This window comes from Oncorhynchus mykiss, chromosome 26 (genome assembly GCF_013265735.2).
Source record: "Oncorhynchus mykiss isolate Arlee chromosome 26, USDA_OmykA_1.1, whole genome shotgun sequence".
NCBI classification, from domain to species: Eukaryota; Metazoa; Chordata; class Actinopteri; order Salmoniformes; family Salmonidae; genus Oncorhynchus; species Oncorhynchus mykiss.
In genome coordinates this window covers 27,761,835-27,775,877 of record NC_048590.1, presented here as the reverse complement: position 1 = coordinate 27,775,877, position 14,043 = coordinate 27,761,835, and the positions used below count along the sequence as shown (strand labels likewise).

At 39.6% G+C, this 14,043-nt stretch overlaps 3 protein-coding genes across 8 annotated transcripts in view; 2 read left to right on the top strand and 1 right to left on the bottom strand.

The window, feature by feature from the left end:
• The window catches only part of rnf111 (ring finger protein 111), a 50,799-nt gene extending 47,631 nt beyond the window's left edge, over nucleotides 1–3,168 (top strand). For 2 of the 4 annotated variants that reach the window (XM_021586219.2, XM_021586218.2), the window contains exons 12-15: nucleotides 126–221; nucleotides 530–622; nucleotides 1,134–1,237; nucleotides 1,612–3,168. In XM_021586219.2, coding sequence (XP_021441894.2) covers nucleotides 126–221; nucleotides 530–622; nucleotides 1,134–1,237; nucleotides 1,612–1,732 — 414 coding nt within the window. In that variant the 3' untranslated portion in view covers nucleotides 1,733–3,168. The remainder of the gene's footprint in view (nucleotides 1–125; nucleotides 222–529; nucleotides 623–1,133; nucleotides 1,238–1,611) is intronic. The other 2 variants (XM_021586221.2, XM_021586220.2) reach the window with 1 other exon arrangement.
• Nucleotides 3,169–7,004: 3,836 nt separating this feature from the next.
• LOC110506532 (G2/mitotic-specific cyclin-B2) lies at nucleotides 7,005–9,666 on the top strand. Of its 2 annotated transcripts, none has more exons than XM_021586215.2 (8): nucleotides 7,005–7,162; nucleotides 7,522–7,638; nucleotides 8,016–8,261; nucleotides 8,349–8,507; nucleotides 8,575–8,811; nucleotides 8,976–9,116; nucleotides 9,250–9,360; nucleotides 9,466–9,666. In XM_021586215.2, the coding sequence occupies exons 1-8, from the start codon at nucleotides 7,139–7,141 to the stop codon at nucleotides 9,544–9,546; spliced, it is 1,116 nt and encodes a 371-aa protein (XP_021441890.2). In that variant the 5' UTR covers nucleotides 7,005–7,138; the 3' UTR covers nucleotides 9,547–9,666. The 2 variants fall into 2 exon arrangements, with proteins under 2 accessions (XP_021441890.2, XP_021441891.2); XM_021586216.2 differs by having other exon boundaries at nucleotides 7,069–7,360.
• A 40-nt stretch (nucleotides 9,667–9,706) lies between these two features.
• myo1ea (myosin IEa) overlaps nucleotides 9,707–14,043 on the bottom strand; it is a 62,692-nt gene continuing 58,355 nt past the window's right edge. Inside the window, exons 25-29 of one of the 2 annotated variants that reach the window (XM_021586212.2) lie at nucleotides 13,940–14,029; nucleotides 13,618–13,831; nucleotides 13,341–13,376; nucleotides 11,600–11,769; nucleotides 9,707–11,448 (exon numbers count right to left, since the gene is read on the bottom strand). In XM_021586212.2, coding sequence (XP_021441887.2) covers nucleotides 11,372–11,448; nucleotides 11,600–11,769; nucleotides 13,341–13,376; nucleotides 13,618–13,831; nucleotides 13,940–14,029 — 587 coding nt within the window. In that variant the 3' untranslated portion in view covers nucleotides 9,707–11,371. The remainder of the gene's footprint in view (nucleotides 11,449–11,599; nucleotides 11,770–13,340; nucleotides 13,377–13,617; nucleotides 13,832–13,939; nucleotides 14,030–14,043) is intronic. The other variant, XM_021586214.2, reaches the window with a different exon arrangement.

The window sequence follows — 14,043 nt, the reverse complement described above, 5'->3', positions numbered from 1 at the left end:
CTCTCCTGGCCCTGGTAATTAGTTATGAAGGAGCTGAGAGGGTGTTATGGCTGTGGCTTATGAGCTGTGTGGAACTGAGTTGACACAGTCTCATGTTGGGTTGTTTTCCTGCCCTATTTCCTCAGGATCTGCTGCATTTAGAGGAGAGATTGGGGACTGTGAACCGAGGGGCCTCTCAGGGAACCATAGAGAGGTGCACTTACCCACACAAGTACAAAAAGGTGAGAGCACTCCTATAAAAGTGTGTGTCTGTGTGTGTGTTTCAGAACATATCCTGTTTAATGTAGTTTGCTGTGATGCATTTTGCGCATGTCTGCACAAGATTTTATTCTGGGACAGAGTGCACACTCGGTGGTTATTTTGTGCTCCTTTCAAAATATGAATGTATTGCTATCGTTAAGTCTGTAGAAACTAGAAGGTGTCCCTTTCAACCAACGTTGCAGCCTTAGAAAACATTGTAGGGAAAGATTCCATCTAGTTTTCCAAATGTATTTAAATAAGTAACCTAATAACCTGCTGCCCAATACAGAAGGTGTTGGAGACTGAGCGAGACATTGACGAACAGTTAACCCCTGAAGCATGGGCAACTATTGGGAAAAATATGCACGCAACCTCAGACTCGGTGAGAAAAAAATGAACAAATTCAATTTGGAAACATGTCTCTGCTCATTTATAGTTGTTAATGGTAGTAGGTTTGGGGGCAAGGGGATTCGGCAGTAGAAACATTTGATAGATTTTTAAAAAATATATATATATATATTTATTTTAAAAAACTATTTTAATCCACATTACCTTGATCCATAGGGATGACATGACATGTTTTGTAGCCAGGACAAAATGACCATTCTCTCTGTCCTCATAGGGATATGTGTTCACCCTCATAATGCTTGTACTGTATACAGTAAGCCCTCTATCAGTCATAAAGGATAGTTTATTCGCAAGTTGGTCTGTACCTGTAATGTTTACAGCCTGTGAACCCTGAATACATTTATTGTGTTTGACGGTAACCCTCATAGAATGGTCTCAGCCTTCCCTGTTTGTAATGCGTCTTTATAATGTGAATACAAGTTGTCTTTGTGGAAACAGTGATGCTGTGTATCTATAATGGTGTTTTCCAATGTTTCCATTAACAGAGAAAGCTGCATGGTAAGCAAGAAGAAGATGAGGGGGCGGACGAAGACACAGAGGAGAAATGCACCATCTGTCTGTCAATACTGGAGGAAGGGGAGGACGTCAGGTACCGTTATACTGTAGTGTGTGTGTTTTAATGCGGGGCTGTTTTTGTGTGAGAACGAACACTCCTTTTCCCACATTTTCTCTTGATATGCCGTGGAGATTTTCTCAACACCCAAAAGTATAGTAATCAGCAGAAAAGCCAGTCCTTTGAGTGTCTGAAAATGACTGGTCTCAGAGGACATTTCTGGAGCTCAACATATGTGCTCATGTGATCAAGCGAGTTTAAGAGTTTCTGCCCTCTGTTGGTATAATGTAAGAACTGTAATGTATGAATGATCATTTTCCATCTTTCAGCAAACCAAATTAAAAAGGATTTTTTCATTATGAAGATGAAATTCAAAGTCTATGTCTAACAATATATTCTCTCTTCCACAGACGCCTACCTTGTATGCATCTCTTCCATCAACTGTGTGTGGACCAATGGCTCCTCACCAATAAGAAGTGCCCCATCTGCAGAGTGGACATCGAGGCGCAGTTGTCTGCCGTTGAGAGTTGATGCTGTTTTTCTAACAACTCTTTGTTGGAATTTTCTTTATTTGTTGTTTTGTTTTGAATTTTTCTTCAGTACTGCAGTCAACCAAAGAGGGCATGAATTACCTGCGCAGATCCACTATGAGAAAATAAAAAACTTCAGGCTAAAGAAGTGTTGAGCCTAGAGTGCCAGCTATCACACAGTACAATACTGCTCGAATTGACATCTCCATTAAGGATTTAAAATGTTATTGTATTTATAAAGCTTTTATGTAGCTTTTGATTGTTTCCTCGTGTCATATTTTCTTTTTTTTTCTTCTTTTTTTGCATGGCTCCTCGCAATGCATTTCTTTGCACATATATTGTGGGCTTCTCACGGCCTAACAACTTGCAGGTGAGGATAGCTGCTCTAGTAAAGAAGCATTTCTATATACCTAATGCCTTGCTTTACTGGAGTAGAACGTTAACCTCCATTTAAAAACATTGCAGGACTCATTTTACCGATCATTGTATTGATTAGTTCATGTTTAGACAATGTGGTTTGCTAGTGGAAGATGTTTTATTTCTAAGAAGGTAAATCAAGACATTCCTTAATTAGGAAAATATCATGTTAAACTGATCAGCTGCTGTATTCATGTTCACCCAGTATTTCTAGAGTGGGAATAAACTCAAACTTCACCTCACCTCCCAGAAAATGCACAAGCGTGTCTTACACCTCCCCTGCACCGCCTTGATTTGACTAAACACCATTCACACGTCATCTAATGTATTTTAGAGAAAAAGAAAATGAATGTCACATTTGTTCTTGACTGTTCTTTTTCAATGGAATGATTGTTGAGGTCTGCTGAGGATACAGTCTGTGTTCTGTTTGGATTTCTCCCTCAGACAGGCCCCAGATGGAAAACTGGGTTCTATAAGGGGATCTCAGGCCCACAGATGCAACCAGTTTCACATGAGCCTACAACCTGGGGATATCTGTTGTTTGGAAACTGGGAATGGCGTTGGTTTATCCTTGCTTTTCATTTATCCTCCGTTTCTTTTTTTTCAGAGGGAAATACGCAGCACTCAGCTCAGAATAATAAATAAGTAGCTGAATATTCTTATGTCCCAGATCATTGTTCTTACCCACACTTTCTCTCTCTCTCTCTCGCTCTGTAGCTGTGCAGCAGCAATCTCTCTTTGCTGCCATTGAAAAGATAACACTAATATTATTCTCGACTTGCTAACTTGCATATACTTGCACAGGAGAGAACAGACAGGAGTGTTGTAAAGAGAGTGCGCTGAGGCCATGTATTTCCACTCTGATTGCTGAGTTTTGGAAAAAAAAAAAAAAATGAATGGAGTGTTGGAATGCAGTACTTATGGCAGGTATCCATGCATTCATAGACTTAATGGCACCAGGATGATATTCCATGGGATTTATATTAGTTTTAAAATAATATTAATAAAGTTAGAACTCTTTCCTGTGTCTGTTTATTTGTGCCTTACCATTATCCTATGCATGTTTGTCCATATTTCACAACTGCACATTCAGAGGGATCTACTACTGACAAAAATGTTAACACTTGGTATTCACACCCCTAGACTTTTTCCAAATGTGTTATAGCTTGAATTTAAAATGTATTACATTTAGATTTGCTTGTCATTGGCCTCCACACAATACCCCATAATGTTATGTTAAAGTGGAATGAATAAAGTTTTACTTTTTTTTTTTTTTTTACGAATGAATTAAAAATGAAAAGCTGAAGTGTCTTGAGTCAATAAGTATTCAACCATTTTGTTATGGAAAGCCTAAATTTCAGGAGTAAAAATATGCTTAAGTGACATAAGTTGCATGGACTCTGTGTGCAATTCTAGTGTTCATGTGATTTTTGAATGACTACCTCATCTCTGTACTCCACACATAAAATGATCTGTAAGGTCCCTTAATTGAGAGTGAATTTCAACCACAAAGATCAGGGAGGTTGACCGAGGGAAAAGAAGTCTGTACAGAATAAAACATTTCTAAAACATGCATCCTGTTTGCAACAAGGTACTAAATTAATACTGCAAAAGATGTGACAAAGTAATGAACTACTTGTCCTGAATACAAAGTGTTATGTTTGGGGCAAATCCAATACAACACATTACTGAATACCACTCTCCATATTTTCAAGAATAGTGGTGGCTGCATCATGTTATGGGTATGCTTGTAATCATTAAGGACTGGGGGGGGGGGGGGGGGGGGGGTTCAGGATAAAAAAAAAATTAAAAAATGGAATGGAGCTAAGCACAGGCAAAATCCTACAGGAAAATGGTTGTCTAGCAATGGTCAACAGCGAATTTGACAGAGCTTGAAGAATTTAGAAAAAAATAATGTGCAAATATTGAACAATCCAGTTGTGCAAAGCTTTTAAAGACTTACCAGAAATACTCTGTAATTGCTGCCTTAAAGGCTGCCAAAGGTGATTGTAACATGTATTGATAGATATTTATGTATTTTGTTTACAGTAAACTAGCAAAAAATTATAAAAACATGTTTTCAGATGGGTGAGAGAAAAACATATTTAATCCATTTGGAAATCAGGCTGTAACACAAAATGTTGAATAAGTCAAGCGTAAAGTATTCTGAAGGTACTGTGGATGTAATATAGCAGTACTAAAGTACTATTCAACCCCCCCCCCCCCCCCCCCCCCCCCCCCCCCCCCCCATGTGCCATGACAGTAAAGTGCATATAAACTGTTTATAATCCTAATCAAGTAAAGATTAACTGAAGTATCCATCCATGTATCCAAAGAGCCTGCAGCAAGAATATAAATATATATTTTATGCATTGTAAGTAGATTCCCCTTACTTATTACTACTCATCAATCAGGGAAGACCATGTGTAGTGTTTCTTAATTAGAGTAGCCAAGATTAGCATTTTGGTCAATTCATAGAATGTTATTTTGGCCAATTCATAGAATGTTATTTTGGCCAAGTGGATTTATCAGCAATATTGAGATGTGGCCTCTGCTGAGCAATAAATCCATGCTGCAGACATTTTTTTGTTTCCTTTATTTAACTAGGCAAGGCAGTTATGAACAAATTCTTATTTACAATGACGGCCTAGGAACAGTGGGCCTTGTTCAGGGGCAGAAGACAGAATTTTACCTTGTCAGCTCGGGGGATTCGATCTGCAACCTTTCGGTTCCTGACCCAACGCTCTAGGATACCTGGGGCCTAAGGTTGTGCAACTGGTAAAAAAAAGAGAAATGGAGAGAAAAGAGAAAATAGTTGCATTAATGTTTGCAACGTTGCAAACATTAATGCAACTATTTTCTCTCTTTTCTTCAAATGGCATTGCTTTTTGTAATTTAAAAGGAAAGTGTCGTTTTTGGATGAGTTGTGTCAATTTCTCTTTGATTGGGTCGTTACTAGCTAGCTACCCCAGCCACAAAGTCATAAAACCCGCCTATTTCTACAATTGATCTTCTTAAAATGTCATTTGAAACATAACCTTAACTTTAAACACACTGCTAACCGTATGCCTAAACCTAACCATTTGTATTCATGAATTTTGACTGTATAGCCAATTGTGAACTTGTAGCTGTGGTAACTAGTGGAAACCCTTTTATACGGGTGATCGTTGTCTAATCGGGTGGGGGTTCTTATCATAGATTTTTTTTAATTTTTTTTATTCATAATACAGATCAACAACTTACATTGCTACATCACACAAAACAGAACGCAGGTACTAACAATAAAATACTAAAACATACAAAAAAAATCAGTGAAATAATAAATAAAAAAATACAATAATAATTATGATGATAATTATGATTATAATTATGATTCAGGAAATGTTATTCTTGTTGTTGTTCACTAGGGATAAGGTTTTAATAAGATAGTTAAATTCAATCAAAAATATTTTTGTTCTTATCATAGATTTTATTTTGTATTTTTTTCCTTTTTACTTTATTTTTTAAGATTTTATTTTTTTAATCTACTTACATTGCTACATCAAACATGTCTAACAAAACAAAACACAGGTATTTTAACATGAAAATACTCAAACATACAAAAAATATCAATAAAATAATACAAAAAATAAACAATTTTAGTGCAATTGTATTCACTCTGAAAAAAATCTTATTATAATGATTCAGGACGATGTTATTATTGTTGTTATTCACTAGGGCTAATGTTTTAATAAAATAGTTGAATTCAATCAGAAAAATCTGTAGTTTTGGTATAGAATTTTGGAATTTTTGTTTGTGTATGAAGTATTTGGCAATAAAAAATTAACAATCATTTCAGTGGTCTTGTTATCATTGCAATAGTAACATATATCTTTCATGTCAAAAACATAGGCAGTGTTCATAATAGTAAATAAGTATTTGGCAAGGTTTTCCCAAAATTCTGACACAAAGTTACATTCAAAGAACAAGTGAGACAGATTCTCACCTTCTTTTTCACAGAAAACGCAGATATCATCAATAGCCACAAATTTGGATATCATATGGATATATTTTATGTAAAATTTTGAAGTGCACTTCCTTAACTTTGTTTGGTATACAGTATTTGTAAGGCCTTAACCATGCATTTTTCCAGACAATGTCTGGAATAAGCATGTGTTGGATTTTGTTGACATAACATAACACTTTCAAGATAAACTGGTTGAAAAGATGTTTGATCAATACTGATTCAATATGGTATTTCATTCCAAATAATGTTTTTAGTAAGTTGGGAGGTCTTCAATTTTTACTGAAATGTAATTATATTCCTGAAAGATTACCTGCTAAATTGGCTAGGTTTCACCAACAAGCTTTAATGGCCTGGAAAATATGTTTCCTGCACAATTTTTCCCCACATAAAGCTCCTTTGGGGAATAATTCAGACATAACTATAAGGAATAAGTCATTGTTCTACACCAGCTGGCATGAGAGGAATATTGACTTTGTTCTTGATATTTTCGACAACAAGGGTAATATTCTCACATATGAACAATTTATAACATTGAAAGAGTTTCCAATACCTTTCAGATACTTTATTTCTGTGATCAAAGCCGTTCCCAGTGGTCTAACTACACGAATGAAAACTCATCTTAGTTTTGGGAATGATCACAAGGTTTATCCATTACTCAGATTGGAAGGCGTGGGCTTACTTGAGAGATCTTGTTGTAATAAATATATAAGACAAATTCTTCATTCACAAAACCAATTTACACCGAGAGGAACGTTTTTCTGGTTCTTTATCATAGATATCCATTCTGATTGTGACTGTGCGACGTTATTCGTGATTCCTCTTTGGCAACCAATGAAAGAGATGCATTCTATGATGCGGAATCCAATTAGAATCAACAGAGCGGTATTTGAATGACTGTGGAATGGTTCTTTGACACTTCTCACTTTGGCTTTTTGCCGATTATAGCTGGCCATCTAGCTGCCTTGGTTTTAACCAAGCGTGACGATGTCATTAGAAGTTGGTTCTGCGGTAACTTTTTACAATCTGGACTAGCTAATGTGTTTTTGTGTGCATGTTACTCACAGCTAACGTTACTGGCGATATGTAGTTAGCTAGCCAATTTGCTATCTAGTAGGTAACGTTAAGCAACTAGGAAATAAATGCTGGAAAACGAGCGTATGCTTTGCCTAAAATAAAGTTACGTAAGCGGGCAAAACATTTAGCTAGGTAAGCTAAGGTTACCTAGTGTAATTGCGCATGGCTAAATAATGTCATTAGCTGACGACGTTAGCCTTCGCTTGCTAACTAACATGACAAAACTGCAGACTTTTAATTAGATATGTTTTATGTTCACTTTTTTTTGGGGGGGGGGGGGGCGTCTTCAACAGTTAAGGAACGCAGACAACCCAACACTAATGGGAAAAGCAAACGTAGCTGGAGCAGGAAGGGCTGTGCTTGGAGAGCTGTCCAACTTTCCCAATGCTTGCAAAGCGGTGCCGTTCAAGGTATGTTGTCTTACCCGGCGTTGTTTGGTCCATTGTCTGTCTGATTTCACTAGTTACTCTTTTGCACACTAGTATTTCTACTTGCACATCTATCAAACCAGTGTTAATTTGCTGAACTGTAATTACTTCGCTACTATGGCCTATTTATTGCCTTCTCTCCTTGCGCTATTTGCACACACAGTTAATAGACTTTTTCTATTGTGTTGACTGTACGTTTGTTTATTCCATGTGTAACTCTGTTTTGTCACACTGCTTTGCTTTATCTTGGCCAGGTCGCAGTTGTAAATGAGAACTTGTTCTGAACTGGCCTATCTGGTTACATAAAGGTGAAATTTTAAAAAAAAGTTCTCAAACATGCTTCTCTATACTCTCTACAGAAGACCGTTCCTGCCAAGGCCTCAACCAAACAATCTATGAACCAACAAGACCAGCCCGCAGCTGTTTGGCCTAAAGTTCCTCAGCCTGAAGTGTATGCTAACGTGTCCATGAAGGAAGAGGAATTGTGCCAGGCGTTCTCAGAAGCTCTGCTTGCTGTAGAAGACATTGATGAAGGGGATTCAGACCTGCCACAACTGTGCTCTGAATATATAAAGGATATCTATGGATATCTGCAGCGCCTTGAGGTAACTTGTGTTTTCTCTAGGCAACATGGTGATGACTTGTTAAATATTTGGACTGGTCTCTAAGACAATCTTGAAATGTCTCAACAGACCCAGCAGTCTGTTCGGGCCAAGTACATGAGTGGCTATGAGATCAATGGACGCATGCGTGCTCTCCTGATTGACTGGCTGATTCAGGTGCACTCCAGGTTCCAGCTATTGCAGGAGACTCTCTATCTGACGGTGGCCATCCTGGATCGCTTTCTTCAGGTAAGCCTTGTAAAAAATAAAATGGTGTATCCGTGTGTCATTTTTTTTTACCCCCTCTACTATCTAGGTGCAAACTATTGGCCGCAAGAAGCTCCAGCTGGTTGGTGTGACTGCCATGTTGTTGGCGTCTAAGTATGAAGAGATGTATTCCCCGGAGATAGGTGATTTTGTTTACATCACAGACAATGCATTCACCAAGGCCCATATTCGGGAGATGGAGCAGCTGATTCTGCGAAGTCTGAACTTTGAGCTTGGACGGCCTCTACCCCTGCACTTCCTCAGGAGAGCCTCCAAGGCTGGCAATGTAGGCTACTCAATGACATGCATGTTTTCATACAATTTTCTTTATGGGTGTGGTTATTCAAATCGCCCCATCAACATTAACTCCAACTATTTGTTAGAGGTGGAAAAGCCAACCACTGACGGGTTACCAGAAGGTTACAGTAATACCAGTCGTTGTCTTTTCAGGCTGACGTTGAGAAGCACACATTAGCCAAGTACCTCATGGAACTGACCCTCCTTGACTATGACATGGTGCACTACCATCCTTCTGAGATTGCTGCTGCTGCCTTGTGCCTCTCCCAGCTGCTGCTTGATGAGCTCAACTGGGTAAGGTTCTGTTTTGTGGCAATTATTGGGATGGTCCACTCAGTGTATCAGAAATAAATTACAGAATTCAACCTGGTTTGGTGCTAGCAACAGATATGGTCTGTTTTTACTATTGTGTCCACTCCCTGTGCAGACTCCAACACAGGAGCACTACTCTACCTATAATGAGAACCACCTCAAGCCAATCATGGAGCACATTGCCAAAAACATAGTTTCTGTCAATGAAGGGCGAACAAAGCTTCAGGTAAGTGGTCCTCGATGGCTTGACGTTGTGATCTAATCTTGTACAATTTGGGTAAATTGATACATGTCACCTCTTGGAAAAAACCATTGAGTAATTGTGTTCCAGGCTGTCAAGAACAAGTATTGGATCAGCCTCATCCCTCAGCTGAAGTCTACCTTTGTAAATTACATGGCTCTGCTCTCATGACGTGAATGCCGCACTTTATTTTTAAGAAAATCCATTGTGAGATGGCCTTTTGGACTGCTGCTTTTAAGTACATGTAAATATTTAACTTTTTACAAATAAACATCGATGTGTAGCAATGAAGTTTTAGTCGCTGTTAAATGGACATTAAAAGCCACGCAGCCTGGTGGTTACAATTTTATTCTTACGGAGTATCGATGGGTAAAACACCACCTACAGAAGTATAACTTTATGGGCCTGCCATTTCTATTCAGACTTAACTTTAGTACAGCTTGTTCCTACTGCAGGATTTATAGCCCAGTGTTCCTGAACACAGCTGCACCAGGATGTTGCAGCTTGTAATGTAGCATAGTCCCAGATCTGTTTGCATGTACAGTTGTCGACACTTAAGTTGCCAAAGCTACAAACATCTGGGACCAGGTGATAATTAGTAGGGAAAGGAGTTTCCTGACCAGCTAGGGCAGAACAGGATAGAAGCCAGTTAAAGCATTTATGCAGATTAACTACACAACTCTGCCACAGTTCAAGCCTGAAAGAAAGCTTTTTTTTTAGGGCTCTTCAATCCATAGCGCTAATGATTGGAAATTAGACAACATTCATGGTAAATGCGTCATGTCAGCTCAATGTACCATTATTTCAGAGCGTCCAATGGATTGAATCCAGACCTAAATGATTATGCACAGTGATACAAACATTGGAAACCAGAAAGAAAATATTGTTCAGTGCCATAAGCATGTGAAGTCAGTGGAATTTTTACTTTCATTTGAAAGGACATGCCATTCACCCATACTGTGCACTTAAATCTACATGGAATACAATATCAAAAGCAGAGACCTTTGAATTAAATCCTGCAGTGAAACACAAATTGTAACAAAGTATTGACTTAATTCCTAAATGTCAAGAGATGCACATACAGTATATCTATGTAAACAAATTATCCTCTAGTTTGGCAATCTTTCAAAACATCCAAGGATTACTAGCTGTGGCAGGAGTTACCAGTCTGTCCAAGTTAGTACCTGTAGCTACTGATAAAGTGCTTATAAACCAGACCATGCACAGTGTGGCCCTAGAGTTCTGGGGATATCACTTGGATTTTGGAAATAAGAGCAGGGGGATTCCTGAAGACAACCTTGGTCACACTGCATTTCCTTTTCCCGAAAGTGATTGCATCCGTTTAGTTGACTAAGAATTGGTTATCAAACACATTCGATCATAGTTTTTCTAGGGAAATGCATTGCCGAAGTTAATAAAATCACAGTGCAATGAACTTAATGTCCATTTTATGTAAAAAATTTGTCAACATTTTTCTATAGCCAATACCATCTGTAAATTCATCTTAGCAGCACAAATCCCCATTGAAAACCATATTGAACAGAGACAGTGGCTTCTTGGAAACAACCCCGAACTCATGTTAAAACCATTCATTTCCAAAATGAGAAATGTAATTACAACCTGGTTCCACATATCATGCATCCAAAATATCACCATAAAACCATAGCGAAGTGAAAAGGGGGAAGGGAGACTGTAGAAAGCTATATAAATACAATAAATAGTTTTGTTCAGTGCTCACAGGGATTGAGTAGCGATTTGCCCCTGGACAAAAGTATTGTCCTCAGATCCCCATAAAAATAGAACTTCATTGCAAGCCTGACGCTCCTCTTGCCTGTCCAGAATAACAGGAAGTTACATCCAGAAGAAGGCTACAATTGCAGGAGTGGAGAAAATGTCAGTTTCTCTTCTCGGGTCTCACAAAATCTCTTTTATTTGATAGCTCTATCTCCGGTCTGTAGAGGTGTGTACTTCTCTCCTGGTGATTGACATGCAGCTCCTAGATCTTGCTGACGTAGTTGTTGGGGAACAGGCCTTGCTTTGCCCGTAGCCTCCCCATCCACCAGCCAGAAGCATCTGATCAAGAAAGAAGACTTAGTTTACAGTGGGATTTTTTTTTTTTAATGTTAAAGAGTTAAATTGCAAATGTTTTGTGCACCCCGCACCAAACCAAATTCAATAATTGTCCCTTTGTGCGATGATGTGATTTCTGCCTCCTGTGTATTACCTTCCTTAATGATGTCGATGACGTCGTCTGCATTGAAGCTGAGCTCATCTGTGTCCTGAGCATCATAGGCATAAAGGGCTTTGCACTGGGGCACCTGGGGCTTGGGTTTGGGGGCAGGTTTGGGTCGCCCCCCTCCTGGGGGTGGTCTACTGACCGACTGTCTTTGGACACTGAGGAATAAAGAGAAAGACAACAGGAGCGAGCTTTAGTTATCAAAGAAAAGGTCTTCTATCCTTCATTAGTGTGACACTATTCTACTGGCCGACTGGAACACTACAGTCAGTCATTAGGAAAGCTTCTGGTTATTGTGGCTTTAGCAAAGGATGTGAAGTTATCGATATTGGGATAAAAGAACATACCATGTGAGTTTGTGGTAGTTATTATTGGATTGGTGCTTACTCCATTGTTTCTTTCAAAGACACATAACTAAATAGAAGTTGATATGCTCAGTTCTACCACAAGATGGCGAGCCATCCCATAAATTTGTCTCAGTACCAACACTATTAGTGCCTTTCCAATTAGGGTTTTACCCAGAAGGCTCAGACTTTTCTGTTTCCATCCAGCACCCATGTCTCACTGGGCGGGCCATGGCTCTGGCAGACCTGCTCTGCATGGGAGCCAAGGCAAGGCCCTGGGTACTTTTCAGCTGGTACTTACAGTACATAATAATGGCTAACAGTGAACTTTAACACCTTCTCACAAAGCAATAGTTTTGAAAGATGCAGAGGTGGTTGATTATGCGCAACACAAGTCTTTGGTGTCATACTAAAGGCTAGTTATTGTGGAAACACAATAACATTAGAGCTGACATTAGCATAACACACTGGTAACCCCCATGGTGTGGGGGTAAGTCTCATTGGAAATCACCACATGGTATTATGGAGTGTAAAACACTGGTAACCCCCATGGTGTGGGGGTAAGTCTCATTGGAAATCACCACATGGTATTATGGAGTGTAAAACACTGGTAACCCCCATGGTGTGGGGGTAAGTCTCATTGGAAATCACCACATGGTATTATGGAGTGTAACACACTGGTAACCCCCATGGTGTGGGGGTAAGTCTCATTGGAAATCACCACATGGTATTATGGAGTGTAAAACACTGGTAACCCCCATGGTGTGGGGGTAAGTCTCATTGGAAATCACCACATGGTATTATGGAGTGTAAAACACTGGAAAGTTGTTTGTATATACAGTGAATTAACTTGAGAAAGCTAGAGATGAAAAATACACACACCTTCACGAAGTCAACCAACAAGCAAACTATCACACCAAATGAATCACCAATAAAAAAAGTTATATCTTGCTTCCCCAAGATTTGTATCCAGGATATCTCAAAATCATTGAGACATACCCAATCAGCTTACACCAGAGCTAATTTTGGGAGAAAAAAGTAAGCCCAGTAATTTGCAAGCAGCGGGATCTAGCGATATTATATGAGAATAGATTCCAAATCATGCCTTTGAAGGTATAGTTCTGGAGCAAAATGACTCTTCAACAACAGAATGATTGATAGCATGTTACTGGGCTCAGACTTTTTTCTGTAGTTTCGTCCAATCAGATGATAGGTTTTGCCTTCTTCTGATTCAACACCAGCTGTTAGAGAGATGTCTACAAGCAAGAAGGAGAGCATCTAGCTACAGGAGAGCCAGGGAGAGATATACACATCATGCCAGTGAGCTGCGCCTGGCTTGGCTAAGGTCTGAACCATCACCCACCACCGCAAACACTCAGACTCACATTCCTCCATTCGAAGCTGTCCGGGCGCCTCCGTTACTATAAAGGAATACATCATCCAAGTTACAGCAGGACTGTGTGTGTGTGCGTTCTTGTGCGCTCACACACTGAAACAGCACTGCACAATACACTGACACAAACCACGTTACACACCAGACTCATCCTCAGTATTTACATGTTTATGTAAGAGCAAACGTATCTGTATAGAAAGTCATTATAGTTATCAGTTCTTAGGGCTCTGTATTGGGAGGTAATCAGGGCTGTTGGTGCCAGTACTCACCCTGCCGCCCCCTGGTCAGGGACCTTCAGACAGTCCAGGTTTGGCTGGTTGGGCTTAGGATGGCTGCTGCCTCTCTCCCTCAGAATGACGTTGTTGGGCAGGAAGGGGCAGGACCCATTGCCTGTTGACGGAGGCCTCTGATTGGAATGCTGTGAGGCGTTCCTCTGATTGGCTATGTGGTTGGTGTTTTTCAGACCACCATTCTGATGGGCAACTGTGACAAAGAGGAAGATGGTTGTCATCAAGTGGAAACAGCTAACTGTTGCTAACTGCTTTATTATGTACAGGGGTGAGGGCCTACATCAGCTAATGATTATTCTACCTGGAGGCCCAGGGGGAGCACGTGTGGGAGTGTTCTGATGGGTTCTGGACACGTTGGAGCGACTCTGAGTGAAGCTTTTCTTGGTGGGACCTACAAAGGGGACT

Coding starts and splice junctions, on each gene's coding strand:
- LOC110506532 (XM_021586215.2), top strand. CDS start 7,139: ATGTCATTAGAAGTTGGTTCTGCG. Junction 8,812..8,975: donor GAGCCTCCAAGGCTGGCAAT/GTAGGCTACTCA, acceptor TTGTCTTTTCAG/GCTGACGTTGAGAAGCACAC. Junction 9,361..9,465: donor AAGGGCGAACAAAGCTTCAG/GTAAGTGGTCCT, acceptor ATTGTGTTCCAG/GCTGTCAAGAACAAGTATTG.